At 36.7% G+C, this 26,010-nt stretch overlaps 1 protein-coding gene across 3 annotated transcripts in view; it reads right to left on the bottom strand.

The window, feature by feature from the left end:
- Positions 1-12,016: 12,016 nt before the first annotated feature.
- NADK2 (NAD kinase 2, mitochondrial) overlaps positions 12,017-26,010 on the bottom strand; it is a 49,622-nt gene continuing 35,628 nt past the window's right edge. For all 3 annotated transcript variants that reach the window (XM_011286501.4, XM_023239012.2, XM_019811877.3), the window contains 4 exons: positions 19,418-19,473; positions 19,240-19,293; positions 16,580-16,703; positions 12,017-14,066 (listed from right to left, as the gene is read on the bottom strand). In XM_011286501.4, the coding sequence (XP_011284803.2) occupies positions 13,931-14,066; positions 16,580-16,703; positions 19,240-19,293; positions 19,418-19,473 (370 nt within the window). In that variant the 3' untranslated portion in view covers positions 12,017-13,930. The remainder of the gene's footprint in view (positions 14,067-16,579; positions 16,704-19,239; positions 19,294-19,417; positions 19,474-26,010) is intronic.

Genomic DNA, 26,010 nt, shown 5'->3' with positions numbered 1-26,010 from the left:
CTCTCTTCTGTTCCTTTTAATGCGATTATTTTTGGTATTGAGTTGTGTGAGTTCTTTATATATTTTGGATACTAACCCCTTATCGGATATATCATTTGCAAATATTTTCTTCCATTCACTATTTTTTTTATGTCTATTTTTTTAACTGACGGTTTCCTGTCCTGTACAAAAGCTTTCTATTTGGATGTAGTTTCATTTGTTTTTTGCTTTTGTTGCCATTGCCTGAGGAAGCACATCCCCCCCAAAAAAATTGCTAAAACTGATGTCAAAGAGTTTACTGCCTATGTTTTCTTTTAGTTTTATGGTTTCAGGTCTTTAAGTCTTTACCCCATTTTGAGTTTGTATTTGTATCAGGTACAAAAAAGTGCTGTAGTTTCATTCATTTGCATGTAGCTGCCCAGTTTTCCCAGCACCGTGTATGGAAGAGGCTGTCTTTTCCCATTGTATATTCTTGCCATCTTTGTCACAGATTATAGTTGATCCTTGAACAAAATGGGTTTGCACTCTACAGGACTACTTATATGCACGATTTTTGAATAAACCTATTAGAAAAATTTTTGGAGATTTGTGACAATTTGAAAAAGTTCTTAGGTGAACTTTGTAGCCTAGACATATCAAAAATGGCTAAATATGTCATACGTGCATAAAAAATATGTAGATACTAGTCTATTTCATCAATTACTACCATAAAACACACAAATCTATTACAAAATGTTAAAATTTATCAGAACTTCCATAAACACACACAGACAGTACTTGGTGCCATTTGCAGTTGAGAGAAGCGTAAACAATGTAAAGATGTGGTATTAAACCATAACTGCATGAAATTAACTGCAGTCCATACTGTACTATTGTAGTAGATTCGTAGCCACCCCCTGTTGCGATTGCAGTGAGTTCCAGTATCGCGAGTAATCACTTAAAATACCATGTGATGCTAATAATCTCATGAGCAGTTCATCTCCAGTAAGTTGCATATTGCTTTTAAAAAGCAATCTCCCATGGTTCTCACATATTTTTCATTGTGCTTAGTACAACTGTAAGCCTTGAAGAACACCTGAGGACCCATATGAAGTGCCACTTGTGACACTGAAAGTGGTCCCAGGAAGCAAAGCCATGACATTACAAGAAAATGTTGATTGTTTGATCAGTCTGCGGTTGCAGTTGCCCACCATTTCAAGATAAATAAATCCAGCAGAAGGACCACCGTAAAAGAAAGGAAATTTGTGAAGATGTTGGTACAGCTGTACTAGCAGGCATGAACACCCTGCCCTTCTTACCAAATACCTTCTCATCTTGTATTGAAAATGCAGACTTTATGCGGGTTGGGGATCGCTGTAAAAAAGGCATACACTTAGAGACTCTAATATGATTTGAGAAAAAGCAAGGTCATTATATGACAACTTAAAGCAAAACGAAGTAAAGCATTTAAAGCTGGAGAATTTAATGCCAGTAAAGGATGGTTTGATAATTTTCTAAAAAGGTTTGACTTAAAAAATGTCAAGATAACAAGAGAAGCAGCTTCTGCCAACAAAGGCAGCAGACAAGTTCCCAGACCCCATTAAGAAAATCCTTGAGGAGAAGGGATATTTGCCTGAACAGGTTTTAATGCAGATGAAAGTGCCCTATTCTGGAAAGAACAAAAGACATTAGTAAGGAAGAGAAGCAAGTAGCAATATATAAGGCAGAAAGGGACTGCCTACCTTTTTGTGCAAATGCACTCGGGTTTATGATCAGCACTGCCCTTTGCTAAGCCCCAAGCCTTAAAGGGAAAAGATAAACACCAACGGCCAGTCTCTTCACTGGACAACAAGAAGGCCTGGATAATAAGACCTCTTTCTAAATTGGTTCCATCGGTGCTTCGTCCCTGAAGTCAAGAAGTACCTTGCCTGTAGGGAACTGTTTTTTAACATTCTTTTGGTATTGAACAATGACTCTGGCCACGCAGAACCTCGTGAGTTTATCAAAGTGGTCTACTTGCCCTCCAACACAATGTCTCTAATTCGGCCTCTTGGTCAGAGGGTCATAATGATCTTTAAGGCTTACTACCCACAGTATTCTATGGAAAGGATTGTGTATGCAAGAGAACCTTGCTAGAACATCATGAAAGCCTGGTAGAATTTTCCATTGAAGATGGCATTGTCACAGAAAAAGCCAGGAAAGATGTCAAGCCCTAAACGAATTCTTGCTGGAGAAAACTGTCCAGATGTTGTGCATGACTTCACAGGATTTACAACAGAGCCAATCAAGGGCACCATGAAAGAGATTGTGGGTATGGCAAAAAAGGTGGGGGATGAAGGCTTTCAAGATGCGATTTTTGGAGAAATTCAAGAGCCAAGAGACGCCACACCAGAAGACTTAGCTAATGATGCCTTGATGGAGACGAGTGCTTCTGAACCAGTGCCGGATGATGAGGAAGAACACCTAGAAGAAGCAGTGCCAGAAACCAAATTGACATTAGACAAGCTGGCAGAAGGGTTCCAGTTATTCAAGACTGCTTTTGATTTATTTTACTCCATGAATATGGGCACAGAAACTAAAGCAAATGGTGGGAGAAAAATTGGTACTGTATAGAAACATTTTTAGAAACGTGAAAAAGCAAACAGGCACAAATTGCAATGTACTCCCATAAAGTTACACGGAGTGTGCCTCCTCCTCGTCCTCCCCTTCCACCTCCTCCACTTTTGCCTCTGCCACGCCCATGTCTGTGTGCAAGACCACTCCTTCCTCTTCCTCCTCCTCCTCCTCCTCCTCAGCCTATTCAACATGAAGACAGGATGAAGACCTTTATGATGATCCACTTCATGAAAAATAATCTTGCTGTATAGTTAATAAAGTGCTGTGTATACGTGTGAGTGTCTTAGTGTGAAAATCTGACAATTGTGTGGCAAGAACTCTGATATGTTTTTGTGTCATCATCATCATCACCTAAGTATTCATGGGGTAGAACATCGTGTACAAACACGTATGGAAGTAGATGTCCTATCCTTACATAGGCATAAAGTGAGTGATATTTAATGTAAAATTAATGACATGTTATTTTCTTACTGTTTATAACTTTGTTTTCAAAGAATTACAGTATGCCTCTCGTTATTGGAGAAAATGTATCAGCCTATCATCAAGGTAAGTGCTTTTTCAAAAAAAAAATGTAACAGTATTTACAATACTGTGTTATGAATATGATGATAATACTGTGTGCCATAAATATTTTATAGTGATTCATTCATTAGTGTACAGGCTAGGGCACTGTGAAACCATATTATTTACTCTAGGCTACTATAGGGCAATGATATTGCTACTGCTTTGTAATCAATGCATGAATCATTATACCTGTGAATATGAATTTGTTTTTCACATCTTTTCATTTTTGATGTCTCGGGTTAATATGCATAACATTTACAGGGTTTTGTATTATGTAAGACAGTATTGATGTTAGTAATGACAAATGATTAATCTTGTAAACAGATGACATAAATTTCAGGTATTGATAAATACAGTAAGTACAATACTGTAAGTACATTTTCCTTAGAATTTTCTTAATATTTTATTCTCTGTAGCTTACTTTATGGTAACAATACGATATATAATACATATACCATACAAAGCATGTGTTAATTGACTGTTTATGTTATCACTAAGGTTTCCAGTCAATAGTAGACTATTAGAGTTAAGTTTTGGGGGCAGTCAAAACTTACATGTGGAATTTTAACTGTGCTGGCTGGGGGGTTCAGTGCCCCTAACCCGTTACCACATTGTTGAAGGGTCAACTATAATTGACCATATAAACATGGGTTTATTTCTGGGCTCTAATGTATTCCATTGATCTATTGGTCTGTATTTGTGCCAGTACCATACTGCTTTCATTACTATAGCTTTGTAGTATAGCTTGAAATCAAGGGATGTTGATGCCTCCAGCTTTGTTCATCTTCCTCTAAGATTGTGTTCAGATCTTTTGTGGTTCCATACAAATTTTAGGAGTATTTATTCTAGTTCTGTTTTAAAAAATGCCACTGATATTTTTTTAATGTTTGCTTACTTACTTACTTACTTTGAGAGAGCAAGCAAGCAAGGGAAGGAGCAGAGAGCAAGGAAGAGAGAGAATCCCAAGCAAGTTCCGTTCTCCTTGTGGGGACTGACAGACATGGGGCTTGAGTTCACGACCATGAGATCATGACCTGAGCCGAAATCAAGAGTCAGACCTTAACCAACTGAGCCACACAGGTGCCCCACCACTGGTATTTTGATAAGGGATTGCACTCAATCTGTAGGTTGCTTTGGGAAGTATGTACTTTTTAACAATATTAAGCCTTCTAATCCATGAGCACTGAATATCTTTCAGTGTATTTGTGTCATCTTTCTTTCATCAGTGTCTTATAGTTTTCATATTTTTCTTTCACCTCCTTGGTTAAATTTATTTCCAGGTATTTTATTCTTTTTGACGCAGTGATAAGTGGGATTGTTCTCTTAATTTCTCTTTCACGTGGTTTGTTATTAGTATATAGAAGCACAACAGATTTCTGTTTATTCTGCAACTTTTCTGAATTCACTTATTCTAATAGTTACTTTGTGGGTTTTCTATATATAGTATCATATAATCTGCAAATAGTGACTATTTTACTTCTTCTTTGTCAGTATGGATGCTTTTATTTATTTTTTCTCACTTGATCCTATGATTTCCAAACTACATTGAATAAAAGTCGTGAGAGTGGGCATCTTTGCCTTGTTCCTGATCATAAAAGCTTTCAGTTTTTCACTGTTGATTATGATACTAGTTGTGGTTTTGTTATATATGGCCTTTAATATGTTGAGGTTTCTTTCCTCTGCACTCACTTTGTTGAGAGGTTTTATCATAAATGTTGAATTTTTCTAAATGCTTATCTGCATCTATTAAGGTGATCATATGATTTTTATCTTTTGTTAATGTGGTATATATATATCATGTTGGCTGATTTGTGGATATTGAACCATCCTTGCATTTCTGGAGTATAGCCCACCTGATCATAGCATGTGATCCTTTTAATATATTATTGAGTTCAGTTTGCTAATATTTTGTTGAGGGTTTTTTGCATCTATGTTTTTAGGGATATCAGCCTGTAATTATGTATGTATATATGTATGTATGTATGTATGTATGTATATATGTATATAGTGTCTTTGTCTGGTTTTGTTATCAGGTTAATGCCAGCCTTGTAGAATAAGTTTGGAAATGTTCCTTCCACTTCAGTTTTTTAGAATAGCTTGAAAAGGATAAGTATTAACTTTAAAAAATTGTTTGCTAAAGGGCACCTTGGTGGCTCAGTCGGTTAAGCTCCCAACTTGGGTTCAGGTCATGATCTCATGGTCTGTGAGTTCAAGCCCCACATCAGGTTCTGTGCTGAGACCTCGGAGCCTGGAGCCTGCTTAAGATTCTGTGTCTCCCTCTCTCTCTGCCCCGCACCTGCTCTCTGTCTCTCAAGAATAAATAAATGTTAGAAATTTTTTTTTTTTTTTTTTTTTTTTTTGCTAAAATTTACCTGTGAAACCATCTGGTTCTGGACTTTTGTTTGTTGAGAGTTTTTAAATTACTGATTCAATTTCATTACTAGTAGTTCTGTTCAGGTTTTCTCTTTCTTTCTGATTCAGTCTTGGAAGATTGTATGCTTCTAGGAATTTACCATTATTTCAAGGCTGCTCAATTTGTTGGTATATAATTGTTTATAGTAGTCTCTTCTAATTTATGGTGTCAGTTTTAACTTCTCTTTGAATTTAGATTTTATTTACTTGGGCCCTCTCTTTTTCTTGATGAGTCTGGCTAAAGGTTTATCAATTTTGTTTATCGTTTCAAAGAATCAGTTCCTTCAGTGATTTTTTTTTTCTATTGTTTTTTAGTCTTCATTTCTGTTCTGATCCTTATTATTTCCTTCCTTCTGCTAACTTTGGGTTTTGTTTGTTCTTCTTTTTTCTAGTTCATTTAGTTATAGGGTTAGATTGAGATTTTTGTTGTCTCTTGAGGTAGGCCTGTATCACATTACAAACTTTGTTCAGAAGTGCTTTTGCTGCATACCACAGATTTTGGAGTGTTGGGATTCTAATTTCATTTATCTTTAGGTGTTTTTTTATTTCCCCTTTTTAATTTTTTCATAGACTCAGTTGTTGTTTAGCCTCCACATGCTTCTGTTTTTTTCCAGGTTTTTTTTCCTGTAATTTATACCTGTGTCCATACTGTTGTGGTCTGAAAAGAAACAGGCTAGGATTTCAGTCTTCTTAAATCTATTGAAACTTGTTTTATAGCTTAACACGTGATCTGTTTTGGAAAATGTTCCATGTGCGCTTGAAAAGAATGTGTATTGTGCTGTTTTGGTATGGAAATGTTCTGTATATATCTCTTGAGTCCTGTCTTGTCTAACGTTACATTTAAAGCTACTGTTTTCTTATTGATTTTCTGTCTGCATGACCTATCCGTTGATGTAAGTGCAGTGTTAAAGTCCCCTACTATTATTTCATTACTGTCAATTTCTCCCTTTATGTCTGTTAATATTAGCTTTATGTTTTTATGTATGTAGGAGCTTTATACTCCTAGGTTAGATGCATAGATATTTATAAGTGTAATATCCTCTTGTTAGATTGATCCCTTGGTCATTATGTAAGGCCCTTTGTCTCTTGTTACAGTCTTTGTTTTAAAGTCTGTTTTGTCTGATAGAAGAAGTATTGCCACCCCAGCTGTCTTTTCATTTCCATTTGCATGGAATATCTTTTTCCATCCCTTCCTTTTCAGTCTGGTATGTCTTTTGGTCTGAACTCTCTTTTAGGCAACATATATAGTGGTCTTTTCTTTTTTTTAGTATCTATTCAGCCACTCTCTTTTAATTGGTGCATTTATTCCATTTACATTTAAAGTAATTAGCAATAGGTATGTAATTATTGCCATTTTGTTCATTGTTTTCTGGTTGATTTTGTAGTTGTTTCTTCTGTTGCTGTCTTCCCTTGTGGTTTGAGAACTTTTTTTAGAGTTATATTTGGATTATTTTTTTCTTTATTTACTTATGGTGTATCTGTTTGAGGTTTTTGGTTTGTGGTTACAATGAGGTTCATGTAAAACAACCTAGGTATATATAGCAGTCTGTCTTAAGTTGATGGTTGCTTACATTCTAAAGAATTCTAAAAACACATTCTTACTCCCCCCCCCCTGCCGTTTTGTTTTTGACATCATATTTTACATCTTTTTATTTTGCATATCCCTAATTACTGTAGCTGTAGTTGATTTTACTACGTTGCCTTCTTATTAGTTTTATAATGGTTGATCCACTACCTTTACTGTATGTTTGCTTTTACCAGTGAGATTTGTTTTTCTTTCATAATTTTCTTCTAGTTATGGCCTTTTCTCTTCTACTTAAGTAAGGCCCTTTAACATATCTTTTAAGGCTAGCTTAGTGGTGAAGAATTCCTTTGGGGTGCCTGGGTGGCTCAGTTAGTTAAGCATCTGACTCTTGGTTTTGGCTCAGATGATCTCACAGTTCGTGATTTCGAGCCCACTTTGGGCTCTGTGCTGACAACACAGAGCCTCCTTAGGATTCTGTCTCTCCCTCTCACTCTGCCCCTCCTCTGCTTGCCCTATCTCGTTCTCTCTCAAAATAAATAAACATTTGAAAAAAAAAAAGAATTCCTTTGTTGTCTGGAAAACTTTCTGTCTCCAATTCTGAATAATAGTCTGGTCAGGTAGAGTGTTGGTGTTCCTAGGTTTTCTTTTCCCTTTCATCATGTAATATATTGTACCATTCCCTTCTGGCCTGCAAAGTTTCTGCTGAAAAGTCAGCTTATAATCTTATGGGGGATATAACTAGTTATTTTTCTCTTGCTGTTTTTAAGATTCTCTCTTTTAGTTTTTTTAACATTTTAATTATTGTGTCTTGGTGTAGACCTCTTTGGGTTCATCTTGTTTGGGGCTCTGTGTGCATCCTGGACCTGGATGTGTGTTTCCTTCCCCAGGTTTGGGAAGTTTTTAGTTATCGTTTCTTCGATAAATTTTCTGCCCTCCCCTTCCCCCCCCCGCCCCAATTCTCCTCTGGGACCCCTATGAAATGAGCATTAGTGCACTTGATGTTGCCCAAGAGGTCCGTTAAATTATCTTCATTAAAATTTTTTTTTTCTTTATGTTCAGCTTTGGTGATTTCCACCACCATGTCTTCCAGATGCTGGTAGTACTTCTGCATAATCTAAACTGCTGTTGATTCCCTCTAGTGTAGTTTTTGTTTATTGTTGTATTCTTCGGCTGATTGGTTCGTTTTTATTTATTTTTTTAATTTTTATTTTTGAGAGAGTGCAAGTGGGGTACGGGCATAGAGGGGGACAGAGGATCTGAAGCAGGCTCTGCTCTGACAGCAGTGAGCCCGATGTGGGGCTTGACCTCACAAACCATGAGATCATGACCTGAGCCAAAGTCAGATGCTCAACCAACTGAGCCATCCACGTGCCCCAATTGGTTCTTTTTTTATATTTTCTATATATTTGTTAAAGTTCTCACTGCATTCATCCATTTTTCTCCCAAGTTTGGTAAGTATCTTTATGACCATTACTTTGAACTCTTTATTAGTAGATTCCTTATCTCTGTTTCATGTCTTTTTCTGAGGTTTTGTCTTGCTCTTTCATTTGAAATATATTCCTGTCTCATTTTGACTATCTATGTTTCTTTGTATTAGGTAGATCAGCTATGTCTCCCAATCTTGAAGGAGCAGGCTTATGTAGAATGTGTCCTGTGGGACTCAGAAGGGCACTCCACCCTTATCATCAGAACTGGGCACTCCAAGGTTATCACATGTGGGGGATATGTGCTGTCCTGTTTTGGCCAGGGCACAATGCTGTGATCGTGCTGCTGGGTAGAGCTGATCCCCCAGCTCAGCTGGCTGTAGCACTTAGCTGCAGTTGCTATAGATGCACTCGTGGGCTAGGCTGCTTCCTAAGGGTAGGAGCTGCTTTGGGGAGGAGCACTGGACCAAGGCCACCCCTGCTGGGTATGGTAGGATGGGAGCTGTTTTGGAGGGGCACCTGCTAGAGTAGGCTATTTGGATGGATCAGGTCTGTAAGGGAGTAGGACAAGGCAAGCAGTGTTAGCTAGGTAGTGGCAGAAATGGTGCCTGCCAGCAGTAGGCCAGCTATGTCCTTTGTGAAAGATTAATTGACCATATAATTGTGAGTTTATTTCTGGGTATTCTATTCTGTTCCATTGATCTATGTGTCTGTTTTTGTGCCAGTATGATACTGTTTTGATTACTACAGCTTTGTAGTGTAACTTCAAGTCTGGAATTGTGATGCCTCCAGTTTTCTTTTTTTCTTTTTCTTTTTTTTTTTTTTTAATTTTTTTTTTCAACGTTTATTTATTTTTGGGACAGAGAGAGACAGAGCATGAACGGGGGAGGGGCAGAGAGAGAGGGAGACACAGAATCGGAAACAGGCTCCAGGCTCTGAGCCATCAGCCCAGAGCCTGATGCGGGGCTCGAACTCACGGACCGCGAGATCGTGACCTGGCTGAAGTCGGACACTTAACCGACTGCGCCACCCAGGCGCCCCCAGTTTTCTTTTTTTCAAGACAGCTTTGCTATCTGGGGTCTTTTGTGGTTCCATACAAACTTTAGGACTGTTTATCTAGATTTTGTCCTGTTGGTTTTTTAAGAATGCTGTTGGTATAGGGATTGCATTAAATCTGCAGATTGCTATGGGTAATATAGGCTTTTTAAAAAAAAGTTTATTTTGACAGCGCAAGTGGGGGAGGGGCAGAGAGAGAATACCAAGCAGGCTCCACACCAGCAGCACGGAGCCCAATGCAGGGCTCAAACTCACAAACTGTGAGATCATGACCTGAGCCAAAACCAAGAGTCGGACGCTTAACCGAGACACCCAAGTACCCCTGGGTAGTATAGACATGTTAACAGTACAATCCATAAGCACAGAATGTCTTTCCATTTCTTTGTGTCATCTTTCTTTCATTAGTGTTTTATAGTTTTCAGAGTACAGGTCTTTCACCTCCTTGGTTAAGTTTATTCTTAGATGTTTTATTAGTTTTGGTATAATTATAAATGGAATTGTTTTAATTTCTCTTTCTGCTGCTTCATTATTAGTGTATAGAAATGCAACAGATTTCTGTATATTGACTTTTTATCCTATGACTTTACTGAATTCATTTATCAGTTCTAGTATTTTTTGGGGAGTCTTTAGGGATTTTTATATATAGTATCGTGTCATCTGTAAATAGTGAAAGTTTTACCTTTTTCTTGCCAAGTTGGATGCCTTTTCTTTTTTTTTGCCTGATGGCTGTGGCTAGGACTTCCAGTATTATGTTGAATAAAGGTGGTGAGGGTGGACAGCTTTATCTTTTACTGACCTTAGGAGAAATGCTTTCAGTTTTTTTCCCATTGAGTATGAGGGTTGCTGTTGTTTTTTCATATGTCGCCTTTATTATGTTGAGGTATGTTCCCTTTAAACCTACCTTGAGAGTTTTTATCATGAATGGATGTTGTACTATGTCTAATGCTTTTTCTGCATCTATTGAAATTGCCCTATAGTTTTTATCCTTTCTTATTGACGTGATGCATCATATGTTGATCGATTGTGAATATTGACCCACCCTTGTTACACCCTGGGTATAAATCCTGCTTGATCATGGTGAATGATTTTTTTAAATGCATTGTATTTGGTTCAGTTTGCTATTATTTTATTGAGGATTTTTGTATCCATGTTTATCCGAGATACTGGCCTGTAGTTCTGTTTTTGTGGTGCCTTTATCTAGTTTTGGTATCATAGAATGAATTTAGAAGTTTTTCTTTCTCTTCTGGTTTTTGGAATAGTTGGAGGAGAATAGGTATTAACTCTTTAAATGTTTGGTAGAGTTCACCTATGAAGCCATCTGGTCCTGGACTTTGGTTTGTTGCAAGTTTTTTGATTACTGATTCAATTTCATTGGTGGTAATCGGTCTCTTCAAATTTTCTATTCCTGTTTCAGTTTTGGTAGGTTACATGTTTTTAGAGAGGCATCTATTTCTTTTAGGTTGTCCAATTTGTTGGCATCTAACTTTTCATAGTATTCTAATTGTATTTCCATGGTACTGGCTGTTTGGTTTTGTCTTTTTTGAGGAGTTTGGCTAGAAGGTTATCAATTTTGTTTATATTTTCAAAAAACTAGCTCCTGATTTCATTGATCTGTTCTATTGTTTAGTTTCTATATCATTTATTTCTGCTCTGATTTTTCTTTCCTTCTGCTGGTTTTGCGTTTTGTTCTTTTTCTAGTTCCTTAGGTATAAGGTTAGATTGAGATTTTTCTTGCTTCTTGAATAGGCCTGTATTGCTATAAACTTCCCTTAGAACCACTTTTTCTGCATCCCAAAGATTTTAGACTGTTGTGTGTTGATTTTCATTTGTCCCCATGTAACTTTATATTTCTTCTTTGATTTCTTGCTTTTAGTAGCATGTTATTTAACCTCCATGTCTTTATGGTCTTGCCAGATTTTTTCTTGTGGTTGATTTCTAGTTTTATAGCATTGTTATGAAACTAGATGAAAAGATGCATGACATTACTTAAGTCTTTTTGAATTTGTTAAGACTTGTTTTGTACCCTAATATGTGATCTGTTCTGGAGAGTGTTCCATGTACATCAAGTGAATATTTTTTTGATAACTTTGTGTTAACTGGTTCTAATGATTTATACATAGTTTATTTTGATATTTAAAAAGTGAAATGAATGGAAATTCTTTATACCTGAAGGCTACTAAACATTCAATATGATTTGATTTAGTGGGGCCACGAATATAAATACATGTGGAACATCAAAACTAGTGAAAAATATCTGCAGAGTCTATACTTAAAAAGTAAGTACTTTACCCTCTGCTTATATAACAAGTCCTAGTTCTGTGTGCAACATCAGCAGTATCCTGGAAAGTATCTTTTCCAGGTGGAAAAGACCTGAAACATACCATTTTGGGAGAATCTGATTTTCCATTAATGGTGCTATAAGAGTTAAGCAAGCAAATGTAGTTTAAAAAAAAAGATAATACCAGTTTAATTATGTTTATTCACATAGTTGCCATTAAAAGGTTAACTCATTCATAAACACGTTTCTTCTATTGCAATATCCTTTGCCTCTTATCTCTTAACAAATAAATCCCCAACACCTAGCAGAAATGTTAGTTATACTGCAAATGCAGCACATTAACTATTTTTTAAACCTTTAAAATATGGCTTATGAACAATTTTACAGAGCAGATTGCCTATTAATATGTAACATTAACAGATCTATGGTACCATTTTGGATAGAGTTGGCATTTTTGTCAAGAAGGTATTTTAAACTTCTTAGAGGAATTTTTATGGTGTGGAATTTCACTTCTTCATAAAGTGTTATCTTCGGTACATTTTTAAATCAAGCCAGAAACTAGATCCAGCTCTGGGAAAACACTAATTTTCATTGTACACATCATGTAAACACTGCTTTGAACGTCTATGCAGATACTCTTTGAAAAGAAAAACAGATTCTTGTTCTGGATATACATCAAAACCTAGATTACCTTTGTATAGTAACATTTATTTAAAAATTTGACAAGAACATATTAAATGTTGGCAAAAGTAATAGCATTCAATTCGATTATATATCCTAGCTCTCACAGAATTTGAGCCCACTCGTCTCAAGTTCTATCAGGACAGTCTTTTTCATTGATCAACTGAGATCCAGCATCTGACACAGTACATGGCACAAGGTATGTGTTCAATAAATATTTCAATGTTGAAGTTTTTAGCAGCAAGTGAAAAAAAACAGATACAACTGAATAAATGGCATGAGATTACCAGCTGTCTCATGACACAGCAATAGGTGCTTTTTGTGAAAATTCTAGGATTACTTGTAAGTAGATCAATAATTAGATAATTTCCTCTCAAACTAAAGGAAATCTCATAGTGGAGGGAGGGCAAGAGAAGCCATAACATTTTATCTCCCAAAGCTAATGTGTAAAAACATGGAATATGAGCTAGTGAAAACTACCATGATATTAAAAGCAAGGCAATTCCAACTAATTGTGTTTTGCATATTTATTAAAGAATCCATTTTCTGACAAACCTCATAATACTGGATGAAAATATTTTTAAAAGGTTTTACCAAACTCCTAATAGAATACGTCTAATCAATTCATTCTTATAGTCTCTGATTCCATGTTAGAGTTTTAAATATGGAAGGAATCTATTAAGACTCAAAACCATTTAAAAAAAAAAGTCTCTTCCCTCAAATAGCTATTGGATAATTAATACATTTGCAACAGTATCATGATTTTGTCCAGATATATGTATTTCACCCAGAACTGTCAAAATTAACCTGAAAATCAATTAAATGAAAACACCGATAATTTCAAAAATGATTTGAACTTCTTAAATCAATAGAGCCATAACAGTATTGTCCTCTGAAATTAGAAAATTCTAAGCACATATAAAAAACACATTTACCTACTTCAGTTAGGTCAATGTCAGGATTTATCAAAAATTCTCCATCAAAATTTTTTAAAAATCTTGATTTTTAGGTACTATAAAAAATATACCCTAGTTAAATGATATATGTTGGTCTGACCAATTCCACAAAGTTAGGAAAGGGAAAAAAAAAAAATCTTGTACAGTGAAATTTCAAATCTTAAACATTTAATCCTTTATTTGAGCTTACCTCTCTAAATTTAAAAATGTATCAGTACTCTTTGATACCAACTATAAGCAATGTAGAAGTATAAATTCTGATCAGTTTAGTCCATCCATTCTCTAACACAGTGAACATCTTTTTTATCCAAATCCAAAAGAAGAATAATGCAAATCTCACTTCCTTGGTCACCTTTGGAGCTCAGGGCCAACCAGTCTCAACAATAATGATTGGTAGTCTGTTTCTGCAGTGAACGTATTTTCCCAGTAATCAAAATTTGTCATCTGAGGAAATTTTTCATTACTCTAGAATCACAGTTCGAAGCTCATCTTCTTTATTGATCATCATTGAGGCAATTGCTCCATCATTAAACTCAAAAGAAGTACCTCCATCCACAACCATGCAGGCATCCCAACAACGAGATCGAACACATACCCTAAGCAGAAAAAACATCTCATTAATATAAAGTTTTCTTAACTTTAAATTATGATTTCTTTAATTTTCATTGAAACTGGCAGATCATTCGGCCTTGATTTTAAAAATCAAGTTGTTCTTTGGTTTGAGAGAGTAACTGTATGTTATCAAAATCTCAAAATTAAGATATTCAGGATAGCTCCATTCACCCAAACATTTTCAAGAGAACAAGTTCAGACTTGATGGAACTCACAGGCTTTTTTCATATGACAAAATGTTGAGTTATTACTATTTTAAGTACTAATATTGAGAATGTAACTATTTTCATGGATAATTTTGACTTAAGAACAAATGAAGAGGCACAAATGAACAGCTCAGTGAACACACTTGTGCAGCCTTCATCACCCAAATGAGGAATCAAATGTTCCCCAGCTCCCCAGAAGCTCCCTCACTGCTCTCCTCCAGTCTCTACCCTTGGGCCATCCTTCCCATGCATGCCCACTACCCTAATTTCAGTCACCATAGTGGTAATAGCTCTGTTCTTAAACTTTATATAAATGGAAGAACACATAGGTTTGCTTTGTGTCTAGCTTCTTTTGCTTGACAGTTTGCTTGTGGGCGCACCCAGGTGGCTCAGTTAAGGGCCAGCTTTGGCTCAGGTCATGATCTCATGGTTCATGAGTTCGAGCCCCATGTGGGGCTCTGTGCTGACAGCTCAGAGCCTGTTTCAGATTGTGTCTCTCTCTCTCTTTCTGTCCTTCCCCTGCTCATGCTCTCTCTCTCTCTCAAAAATAAGCAAAAAAGTATGCTTGTGAAATTCATCCATGGTTATTACATATAGTAGTATTGTGTTCATTTTCATTGCTATATGAAAACATTTCCATTGTGTGAAAATACCAAAATTTACGTACCTCCTCTATTCATAGACATCTGGGTTTTTACTACTGGAAGTAGTGCTACTACAAATATTCTTAAGCATGTCTTTTGTTGCAGATGTATGTGTGTATACATTTCTGTTGGATATATACCTAAGAGCGAATTTGCTGGGTCACTGTGTGCTTTATTCAGCTTTGGTAGGTAACTGCCAAACAATATGCCAAACTAGTCCTAAAAATACTGCATGTAAGTTGCAGTTACTCCCACCTTACCAACAACTAGCACCTTAGCTATTCTGGTGGGTGTGTATGGTATCATATTATATAGTTTCATTTGCATTCCCCACATGAATAATAAGGTCAAGGATGTTTTTCATACACTGAGCCATTTGGATACCCTCTTCTGTGAAAGGCCTGTCCAGGACTTTGGCAATTTTTCTACTGAGTTGCCTTTTTCTTAATAGAGTTGTAGGAATCTTTACAATATTTTGGATAGAAGTCCATTGTTGCATATCTATCACTCTGTGGCTTGCCTTTTTTTTTTTTTCCTTAATGGTGTCTCCATTAAGAAAAGTACTTAATTCTAAATAGTTCAATTTCTCCATCTTTTGTTAATATTGTCCAACTGCCAAAGTCATGAAGCTTACTCTGTTTATATGAGCAAAATTTAAATGTCTTTGTAATTTCACCTAAACTGAGTACATAGATTTGTCGATTAATCAAAATTAACTTTCAAATGAGTAAAACGAATTTGTTTTTCCTAGAAAAAATATCAACCATATTTCAAAAAAGAAAATATGCACACTATATAAGTAGCAATTCATAATTAAACTGTTCTTTGCTTGCCATGAGACAAATGACATTTTTTCATAGTTTTGTTTAGAAAATTGGGCAACCTTTATAAAATAAATTATAAGGTTTTTTGATATCTTCCCTTCAAACAAAAATCAAATTCAGTAAATGCGAGGAAGGGGGAGGTCACTTTTAGGAAAAAGCTGAAAGAAATGAGTCCTACTCTGAAAGTTTACGGCTTTACAAGTTAGGTTTTATATGAATATTTGTCCTTTTTTTTTTTTTAATCCAATAGCATATAAAAAAAAGTTGCTTTCCAGTTTCTTTTTTTTTTTTTAATTTTTTTTTTCAACGTTTATTTATTTTTGGGACAGAGAGAGACAGAGCATGAACGGGGGAGGGGCAGAGAGAGAGGGAGACACAGAATCTGAAACAGGCTCCAGGCTCTGAGCCATCAGCCCAGAGCCTGACGCGGGGCTCGAACTCACGGACCACGAGATCGTGACCTGGCTGAAGTCGGACGCCCAACCGACTGCGCCACCCAGGCGCCCCTCCAGTTTCTTTTAAAGTGATAATTTGATCTTATTCTGTCTTAATATATGAAAACAACAAATCCATATCACCCAGTTAGATAATTATGCCCCTTCTATTTACTTATAGTTTCTCTAAAATGGCACAAGTTGGGAAAGGAAATATTTCCTCCAGGGTATATATAGCATGACGCCTCACTAGTTCCAAAAGCCCTACTTTTCCTACTAGATTAAGTGTGAATGAGTGAATTTCATCATACTGAATACTTTAAAACCAAAACCCATTTATAATTACAAGAGATGGAAGCATAGTCACAGGCTGGCCTTTGGAAGCTTACTTTGACGTGAAGCAGCGCTGACGACTGCTGGAGAAAACTCTGTTTGCTATTGGTTCTCGAATACTGAAAAGTATTTTTGGTTCTTCTGGACTATAGAGCAGCGATTCGTTATATTCATTTGTTACTATAAAGGAAAAAAAGTATTAGCACATTCAAAGAAAGTCACTTCTGAGAAGTGCAAAATGAAAAATGGATGCTATGCTATCCCCAATTTAAATGCAACTCTGTTTCAAAGGTCTGTTTGGCAGAAACTTTCTTGGAACTCACAACACATTCCATTAAAAGAACAAAAACTTTATAAAATGAGGATTAGGTTTCAAGATAAGGCCACCAAAGCCCCTGACACATCAGCTGGAGACATACTGGGGAGTGGGCTACAAAACCAGTAATTAAACAAAAGTAGAGGAACTAACTTGGGGCATTCAAAAACAGAACCTGAGTTGCCATAGTCCCTTGCCAAATTCCCTTCCAAAACACCATGTCAAAGTGTCCATAAATATTAAGTTAATTCTCTTGATTAAAAATGCAGTCTCAAAAAATTACAGGTAATACGCTTTCTCTAATGAAACTCTCATTACACATGATATTTTTAGAAATCTTTGGGACCTGCTTTCTAACCAAGAGGCACATGACAGTTGGTAGGCAAAACATAAATTGGTCAAAAACAATTATACAAGGAAATCAGGCTTGAAAGAACGTATAGTTGAACACCACATTAAAACATTATAAGACTGTCAGACAATCCACCTTATTTACCAAAATTTTGTTTAAATTATTTGGCTCCTTGAAAAAAATCTAATTTACTCTCAAAAATTTGCTCCTCTGGGAATACAAACACTCAAAATGTGCTAGCTACAGCTGTCTGGCTGGGTCCAGTGGGTAAAGCATGTAACTCTTGATTTCAGGATCGTGAGTTCGAGCCCCACTTTGGGCATAGAGATCACTTAAAAAAAAAAAAAAAAAGTGCTAGCTCTGAAGGTAGTTCCAGAAATGTCTGTAACAGTGACTGCACTACTGGCATTCACTATTGTTTCTGAGGACAGTCAAATCTTCAAAGGAATAACATTCATTCAGTAAAGTGGAAAAATCACTGTATTTTATGTATACCCTTAAATTAATTTACATACCCGATATAAATTTCAGTTGTTTTATATACGTTTTAAGTTAAATTATTTTTTGAAGTTTTTTATTTTGAGAGACAGTGAGCAAGCATGAGCAGGGGAGGGGCAGAGACAAAATCCCAAGCAGGCTCTGCACTCTCAGCACAAGCCCGATGCAAGGCTCGAACTCATGAACTATGAGATAATGACCTGAGCTGAAATCAAGAGTCAGATGTTTAACCCACTGAGCCACCCAGGCGCCCCTTTAAGTTAAATTATATAATGAATCAACTACTGTAAATGCCTAATTTAACTCTAACACAGATTTAAAGCTAATGCTAGCTCATAAGCTGTGATCAAAATAATCGTTTTGGTCTCAAATTGAGAGAGGGAGAAAGTCCGTTTTAGACAGTTGAAAGGGACTTCAGAGATTTAGTCCTGTTTTCAAACTATTAAAGGCCAACCATGTCCCCCAGTAAAGTAAGTCTTATGTGGAAATCTAAAATACACACATAAATGAACTGGCACTATTCAAATACTTTATTGTGTATTGCTAAATTATTTAAAAGGCAACCAAAAAGAGTGAGACTATTTTGATAACTCTTAAATTCAAGTGTCTGTGTTTATGGATGCCAGCTGCAGTCTTACATTTGCCAATATCCACTTTGTGTATTTGGTTTTGGTTGTATATGTTGAACACCCTTACATAGATAAGGAGATGCACTATGAACAAGTTTGGATTTTTTAATAATCTTGAAAACTTAGGATACTCTTCAATCAAACAGAGACAACTAGAGAATCTTTAGTTTGAGGTCTGTACAAAAATGATTCTGGTACAGAAGAGGGGATTTTAGTGAGTTAATTTCATAAGCAAATCAAAGGAATGTGTTTTCCAATTTAAGAATTTAAATATTTAGAACAGAAAAACTTGAAGAATAAATTTGAAAAACCCCTTAGGTATTACCAATCTATCTCTACTTCATCCTTTTATAGTTCAAGAAGTAGAAGAATGGAACCACAGTCTTGCTCCTATTTCCAGTGAGTGACTGGTTGGTCTGGGATTAGAGCCCAGGCCTTCAAGTTCCCTGATCAGTAGTCTTTCCCAACAGTGCTGGTTCTCTCAAAGGAACCCTGAAGTAACCGGGCAGGAATAGAAAGAAGAAAGTTAAAGAGAAGATTTTAGTGAATGTGAAGATAAGCATTCACAGCTCAGTGAACTCCTTTTCATTCAGAGGATATTAATGGCACACAGAGTTTAGGTAAACATTTCCCATTTGCCAGATCTGTATTTTTCTATATTTTCCTATCCCCCAGAATATGTATGTAGTTAAGAGTTTTGGCACAGAGGTTGTATTTCATAGTTCACAAAAATCTAATATAAAGTCCAGCTCTAAACTTTTTATTGTTTAAATATACGTAAAGGTATTATATCAAGGGCCTGTTTGAGTCAAAAAAGTACAATGTTTTGCTAATTAGACAAGTACACTTCATAATAACATCCTAAAGACTGATACAGAACTTGAATGAAACTGTTAGTAACTATGATCATTAGTCACTGACCTTTCTCTACCAATTCTCTGTTCAATGGAAGACTTAAATTTCCTTGTCGTTTTGCTATTGAAAAAGGAAAGGGTGGAATATCTTGATTAAGTAATGTCATAATAGCTAACATACAATAAAATATATACATTATATAGTACATTATAATTGTAACATAAATAGCTATTCTGGTACTCACCAATATTTAAAACATCTTCCACAGCCTGGGTCGCAACCCTGTTAATATTGAATGACCTAGAAAGAAACACTATGTAAGTTCTTTGTTCTCATTCTAAAAACACACTTTAAATTAAAAAGGAATTATCTACTTAATATACAGAGAACTCTTAGAAATTATCAAGAAGAAGCAACCAAAATATGATAGCTCCTTCACCCACTTTTAAAAAGTGGGCAAAGTAAACGGTTTATAGGCTTATATGAAAAAGCATTCAATCTTACTCCTACTTAAGGACACATAAATTAAAAACTGATAATGTATCAAAGGTATATGAAAGACATTCTCATTCATACATGATGGCATTATGGAAGTTGCAGTTGGAAGGCAATTCTTCACTATTAAAATTTTAAATGAACATATTACTCATCCTAATTTATCCTAAAAAATACTTCTATCTATAGTACACAAAAGACATGTACAAGGATATTTACTGAAGCATTGTTTATAATAGCAAAACAACTCATATCCGTAGGAAGCTGGTTAAATATGTTACTATGTAGAGATTAAAAAGCATAAAATAGAACTGTGTGTGCTGATGGAAACATAAGTTTAAAAAAAACAACAAAGGCATTATATAGAAAAAAAAAATATATATATAGGTTGTACCTGGAGATTAGTACTAGATATATGAAATGAAAGACTAGCTTTTCATTTTAAACCCTTTTGTACTATAACATTCTTTCATGTTTATTTATTTATTTTGAGAGAGAAAGAGCATGAGCAGGAGAGGGGCAGACAGAGAAGGAGAGGGAGAATCCCAAGCAGAGTCCAATGTGGGACTTGAACCCACAAACTGCAAGATCATAACCTGAGCTGAAATCAGACACACTTAACCTACCGAGCCACCCAGGTGTCCCTGTACTATAACCTATTTTTAACTTGTAAATATTTCTTTAAATTATAAAATAGAAAAGATGAGAAATCTTTACCAGTGTGATGTTTGCTTAAACACTTAAGAACAAATGTTAACACAAACACGAATCACCTAAAAGTAGCTCTGTCCTTGGGTCTACAAAGAAGGTTAAGGAAAGGTTTTTGGGTTTTTTCTTCTTTTTAATTCTTTCCAGTAATTCAGAATTCTGTTGCTACAGAATTCTCACATGGCCTCAGTAGATAATCTCAATGAACAGCAGCATAATGACCCAAACAACTCTATAAACCTAATTCAGTGGCTCTTAACCTTTCTGAGGAGGGGGAGTAATAGATACTCTTGCATACACTTCCAACCCTATGCCCTTCACATTTTGAGAAATGTGATAACATTTAGGGCATTCTCTTAAAAATGCAGGTAACAAGTTTTATATTAAAAATTTGGGGTCATTCACACCAAATCCCTATGCTAAAAAAATCCCAAATCTGGCCCTTGCCTATTCTATTTTTCACCATATTCTATTTTTCGCCAGTAAGTGTCCTGACTTTTTTACTGTTCAGTGTGAAGTTCGCAATACATATCTCATCATAATTACTGTCTGCATAATTACATACACACTGCAAGGCATTTGCGGCACTACCTGGCTCATGGCAAGAACTCAATAGCGAATGAAAGTATCAAATGAAAGAGATATGCATGAATTATATTCTAATTGACATTATTAGAAGATATTGTTTCAGAATTTTATTTTAAATTAAAAGTCACATAAAATGAGCCATGTTTATTAGGGTTCCACTGAATTAAAATACTGAAGATTTAATTTTTAAGTTTTTTTTATTTTGAGAGCGAGCACATGAGCCCACGAGGAGCAGAGAGGTAGAGAGCAAATCCTAAGGAGGCACCGTGAGGCTTGAAACCACAAACCGTGAGATCATGACTTGAGCCGAATTCGATAGTCAGACACTCAACCAACTGGGCCACCCAGGTGACCCTTGAAGACTTAAGAGAACAAAAGTCTTCTATGATTTGATCAAATATTCCTAGAATTATGATTTATTAGGGATATCATAAGCCAACCCAAACTAAGTCCTCTGAATTGGGGTTAAGACGAATTTCCTATGGTTGTAACCTGGATCTCAGCCAATTCACTCTCCCTTTAGGAGTGGTTTATATTCTATATCAAAGACAAACTATATGCTTAAACAGGTATTAGCTAACACATGATGGCTTTATTCTTAGGTCTACAACCTTTACCATTCTAAGAGTTTCCATTTGAAATCAGATAAAACTTCCACTAAAGACAATCAAATTGAAGACAAATTGAATCTTGTCTCTTCTTTAGCTAGTAAAGCTTTCTCTCTTCACTTAAGAACACTTACCCTTAATTAAGTCAGCTAAAACAGAATGTGTAAAGGAAGGGAACTGGGAAAAGTCTTTTAAAAAAACACACAGAAATATATGTGATTGCGCTCAGTAGTACTTCTCCCAGTGAATGTAGCAAATCGTGTTCCATGCTGGGAAGAGGACTGAGATGACAATGGGACAAATCAGAGACAACCTGCTATGCAACATAACCCCTACATCCTATATCCTGTGGAGGAATTTTGGGAAGTGCAAAATGGGAGAGCTAATCCCCAAACCCTTCGTGTGTGTGTGTGTGTGTGTGTGTGTGTGTGTGTGTGTGTGTGTACTTACATGCATACATGCATAGTTAGACTATCTTTTCCATCCTTTCTTGCCATAAATCCATGTGACTGAGTTCTAGCTACAGGAATGAGAGTAGATGTAATAGACAACATATCTAAGACTGTCTCATAAGCCTGCCACAGTTGACTCTCCATGCTTTTCTTCCTTCTGTGGCTTCATTTAAATGAGTAGAGTGACTTCAAGAGCTATGTTTAAAAGATGGTTGAGGCAGATGATGCAAAGAGCCTGGATACCTGGAGTCACCACTTTGAAACCCACCTCCCAATTGGGAACACCCACTTGAACTTTATAAGAACAAGAAATAAACTTCTATTGTGTTAAGTCACTGAGTGGGGGTTTATCAGTTATAACAACTATCTTATCCAAAGTCATACATTTCCATATTTTATAGTCAAAGCAAGGAGAGGGTCACATAGGAAAACTTTTATCTCCTAGTATCAAGAATTAAAAGAAGAGTAAAAGTTGGCACAGGAACAGACACTCAGATCAATGGAACATAACAGAATCCAGAAATGGACCCACAAACGTATGGCCAACTCATCTTTGACAAAGCAGGAAAGAATATCCAATGGAATAAAGACAGTCTCTTCAGCAAGTGGTGCTGGGAAAACTGGACAGCGACATAAGAAAGAATGAACCTGGACCACTTTCTTACACCATACACAAAAATAAAATGGATGAAAGACCTCCGTGTAAGACAGGAAGCCATCAAAATCCTCGAGGAGAAAGCAGGCAAAAACCTCTTTGATCTTGCCCACAGCAACTTCTTACTCAACACATCTCCAGAGGCAAGGGAAACAAAGACAAAAATGAACTATTGGGACCTCATCAAAATAAAAAGCTTCTGCACAGTGAAGGAAACAATCAGCAAAACTAAACCGACAGAATGGGAGAAGACATTTGCAAATGATGTATCAGATAAAGGGTTAGTATCCAAAATCTATAAAGAACTTATCAAACTCAACACCCAAAAAACAATCCAGTGAAGAAACAGGCAAAAGATATGAATAGACACTTCTCCAAGGAAGACATCCAGATGGCCAACCGACACATGAAAAAATGCACAACATCACTCATCATCAGGGAAATACAAATCAAAACCACAATGAGATACCACCTTACACCTGTCAGAATGGCTAACATTAACAACTCAGGCAACAACAGATGTTGGTGAGGATGCAGAGAAAGAGGATCTCTTTTGCATTGTTGGTGGCAATGCAAGCTGGTGTAGCCACTCTGGAAAACAGTATGGAGGTTCCTCAAAAAACTAAAAATAGAACTACCCTGTGACCCAGCAATTGCACTACTAGGCATTTATCCATGGGACACAGGTGTGCTGTTTCAAAGGAACACATGCATCCCCATGTTTATAGCAGCACTATCAACAATAGCCAAAGTATGGAAAGAGCCCAAAATGTCCATCGATGGATGAATGGATAAAGAAGATGTGGAGTATATACAAAGGAGTATTACTCGGCAATCAAAAGGAATGAAATCTTGCCATTTGCAACTACGTGGATGGAACTGGAGGGTATTATGCTAAGTGAAATTAGAGAAGGACAAAAATCATATGACTTCACTCATATGAGGACTTTAAGAGACAAAACAGATGAACATAAGGGAAGGGAAACAAAAAGAATATAAAAACAGGGAGGGGGACAAGACAGAAGAGACTCATAAATATGGAGAACAAACAGGGTTGCTGGAGGGGTTGTGGGAGGGGGAATGGGCTAAATGGGTATGGGGCATTAAGGAATCTACTCCTGAAATCATTGTTTCACTATATGCTAATTTGGATTTAAATTTTAAAAAATAAAAAATAAATTAAAAAAAAAAAGAAGAGTAAAAGAAATAAGCTATTCTATTCCTTTCTTTCCAGTGATTCGTAAGGTCTACAGAATTTAAAGTCTGTCTTCACCATTTATTAGCCATATGGCTTTGGGAAACTTCTGAGACTTTACTACTCTATTAACGAAAATAAAATCACGTATTTCCAGGGGCACCTGGGTGGCTCAGTCAGTTAAACGCCTGATTTCAGCTCAGGTCATGATCTCATGGTTCATGAGTTTGAGCCCCACATCAGTGCAGAGCCTTCCTGGGATTCCCTCTCTTCCTCTCTCTGCCCCTTCCCCTAATCGCACACATGCTCTCTCTCAAAATAAATTAATAAACTTTAAAAATTAATCACCTACTTCCAGAGTATTTTTGAAAATTTAACATATTTAGCTCAAAGAAAGTGCTTAGAAATGGTAGTTCAAGGGGCATCTGGATGGTTCAGTCAGTTAAGCATCTGACTTGGTTTAGGTTCAGGTCATGATCTCATGGTTTTGTGGATTTGAGCCCCGCATTGGGCTCTGCAGTGACAGCATGAAGTCTGCTTGGGATTCTCTGTCTCCCTGTCTCTCTGCCCCTCGCCCACTTGTGCTGTCTCAGTGTCTCTCAAAATAAACTTTAAAAAGGGAGGTGGGCACCGGGGTGGCTCAGTTGGTTGAGCATCTGACTTCAGCTCAGGTCATGATCTCATGGTTTGTTGGTTGGAGCCCCACATCAGGCTCTGTATTCTGTGTCTCCCTCTCTCTCTCTGCCCCTCCCCTGCTCACACTCTCTCAAAAATAAATAAACGTTAAAAAAAATTTTGTTAATAGTAGTTTGATAAAAGTTATTAATGTATGGAAATGTATAGCTTTCCTCAGTCCTTCTGGCCCCTAGGCGTCTCTTCCCTCCCTCCATTTTCTGAAGAGAAAAAGGACAGAAGATGAATGGGAAAACGCAATCACAGGCAAAGAACAATCAGCAATGGGAGGGAGTAAGGTAGAACATTAGAAGCAAGCAAGCTACATAGGCTGAAGAGAGAAGAGGCTGAGTAATCAAGGTGGCAGGGATAGGATATAGTTAGTGACAGAGTTCTAGACATCAGACTTTATTAAGCAACACAGAAATGAATGAAATTCTAATCTAAGCCACATTTATTCACATCCAATGGGAACACAGGACTCAACTATAAGGTGTGTGGCAATGGAGGGCAGGACTGCTTTACAAGCAAGCCTAATGGCTCTTATCCTTTATGCTCTTCTTACTACTGAAAGGTTGAAAACAAAATCAGGGGCACCTGGGTGGCTAGTCAGTTAAGCATCTGACTTCAGCTCAGGTCATGATCTTGTGGTTTGTGAGTTCGAGCCCCATACTGGGCTCTGCGCTAACAGCTCAGAGCCTGGAACCTGCTTCAGATTCTGTGTCTCTCTCTCTCTCTCTGCTCTTCCCCCGCTCATGCTCTGTCTCTCTCTCTCAAAAATCAATTAACATTAAAAAAATTTTTCTAATAAAAAAAAAATAAAATCACACACACCCCAGTGCAAAAGTCAAAAGCCTATTCACTGTTTAGCATAACCACGGTTTCACTAAGATCAGCAAGTTTACCTTAATAATTTTTCAATACAACCTAGTGACACATCTTTGAACCAGCGGCTTCTACAGACAGCTCCCCCTCCGCATTTAAACGCTGGCAGTCAGGGGCGCCTGGGTGGCTCCATCAGTTAAGCACCCGACTTTGGCTCAGGTCATGATTTCACGGTTTGTGAGTTGGAGCCTCGCGTCGGACTCTGTGCTGACAGCTCAGAGCCTGGAGCCTACTTCGGATTCTGTCTCCCTCTCTCTCTCTCTCTCTCTGCCCCTAACCCACTCACATTCTGTCTCTGTCTCTCTCAAATAAACATTAAAAAGCTGGCAGTCAAAAAAGCACTGGCTTTTTAGTCAAGCACACCTGAGCTTTTTTTATCCAGGTTCTGACATTAGTTCTGACCTCACCCTAAATTGTTTATCCTTGTGAAGCCTCAATTTCTACTTTATAAAACAGGGATACTACCACTTTCTTGCAGGATTTCTGTAAGAATTATAGTCAATGTATAAAAAGTACCTACCACAGTATATTCAAAGTAACAGGGGCTAAATAACTGATAGCTTGTATTTACTGCATACA

The sequence above is a fragment of the Felis catus genome, chromosome A1 (assembly GCF_018350175.1).
Source record: "Felis catus isolate Fca126 chromosome A1, F.catus_Fca126_mat1.0, whole genome shotgun sequence".
In the NCBI taxonomy this organism is placed as follows: domain Eukaryota; kingdom Metazoa; phylum Chordata; class Mammalia; order Carnivora; family Felidae; genus Felis; species Felis catus.
Note: the sequence above shows the minus strand (reverse complement) of the source record. Positions and strands in the feature narration are given on the sequence as shown.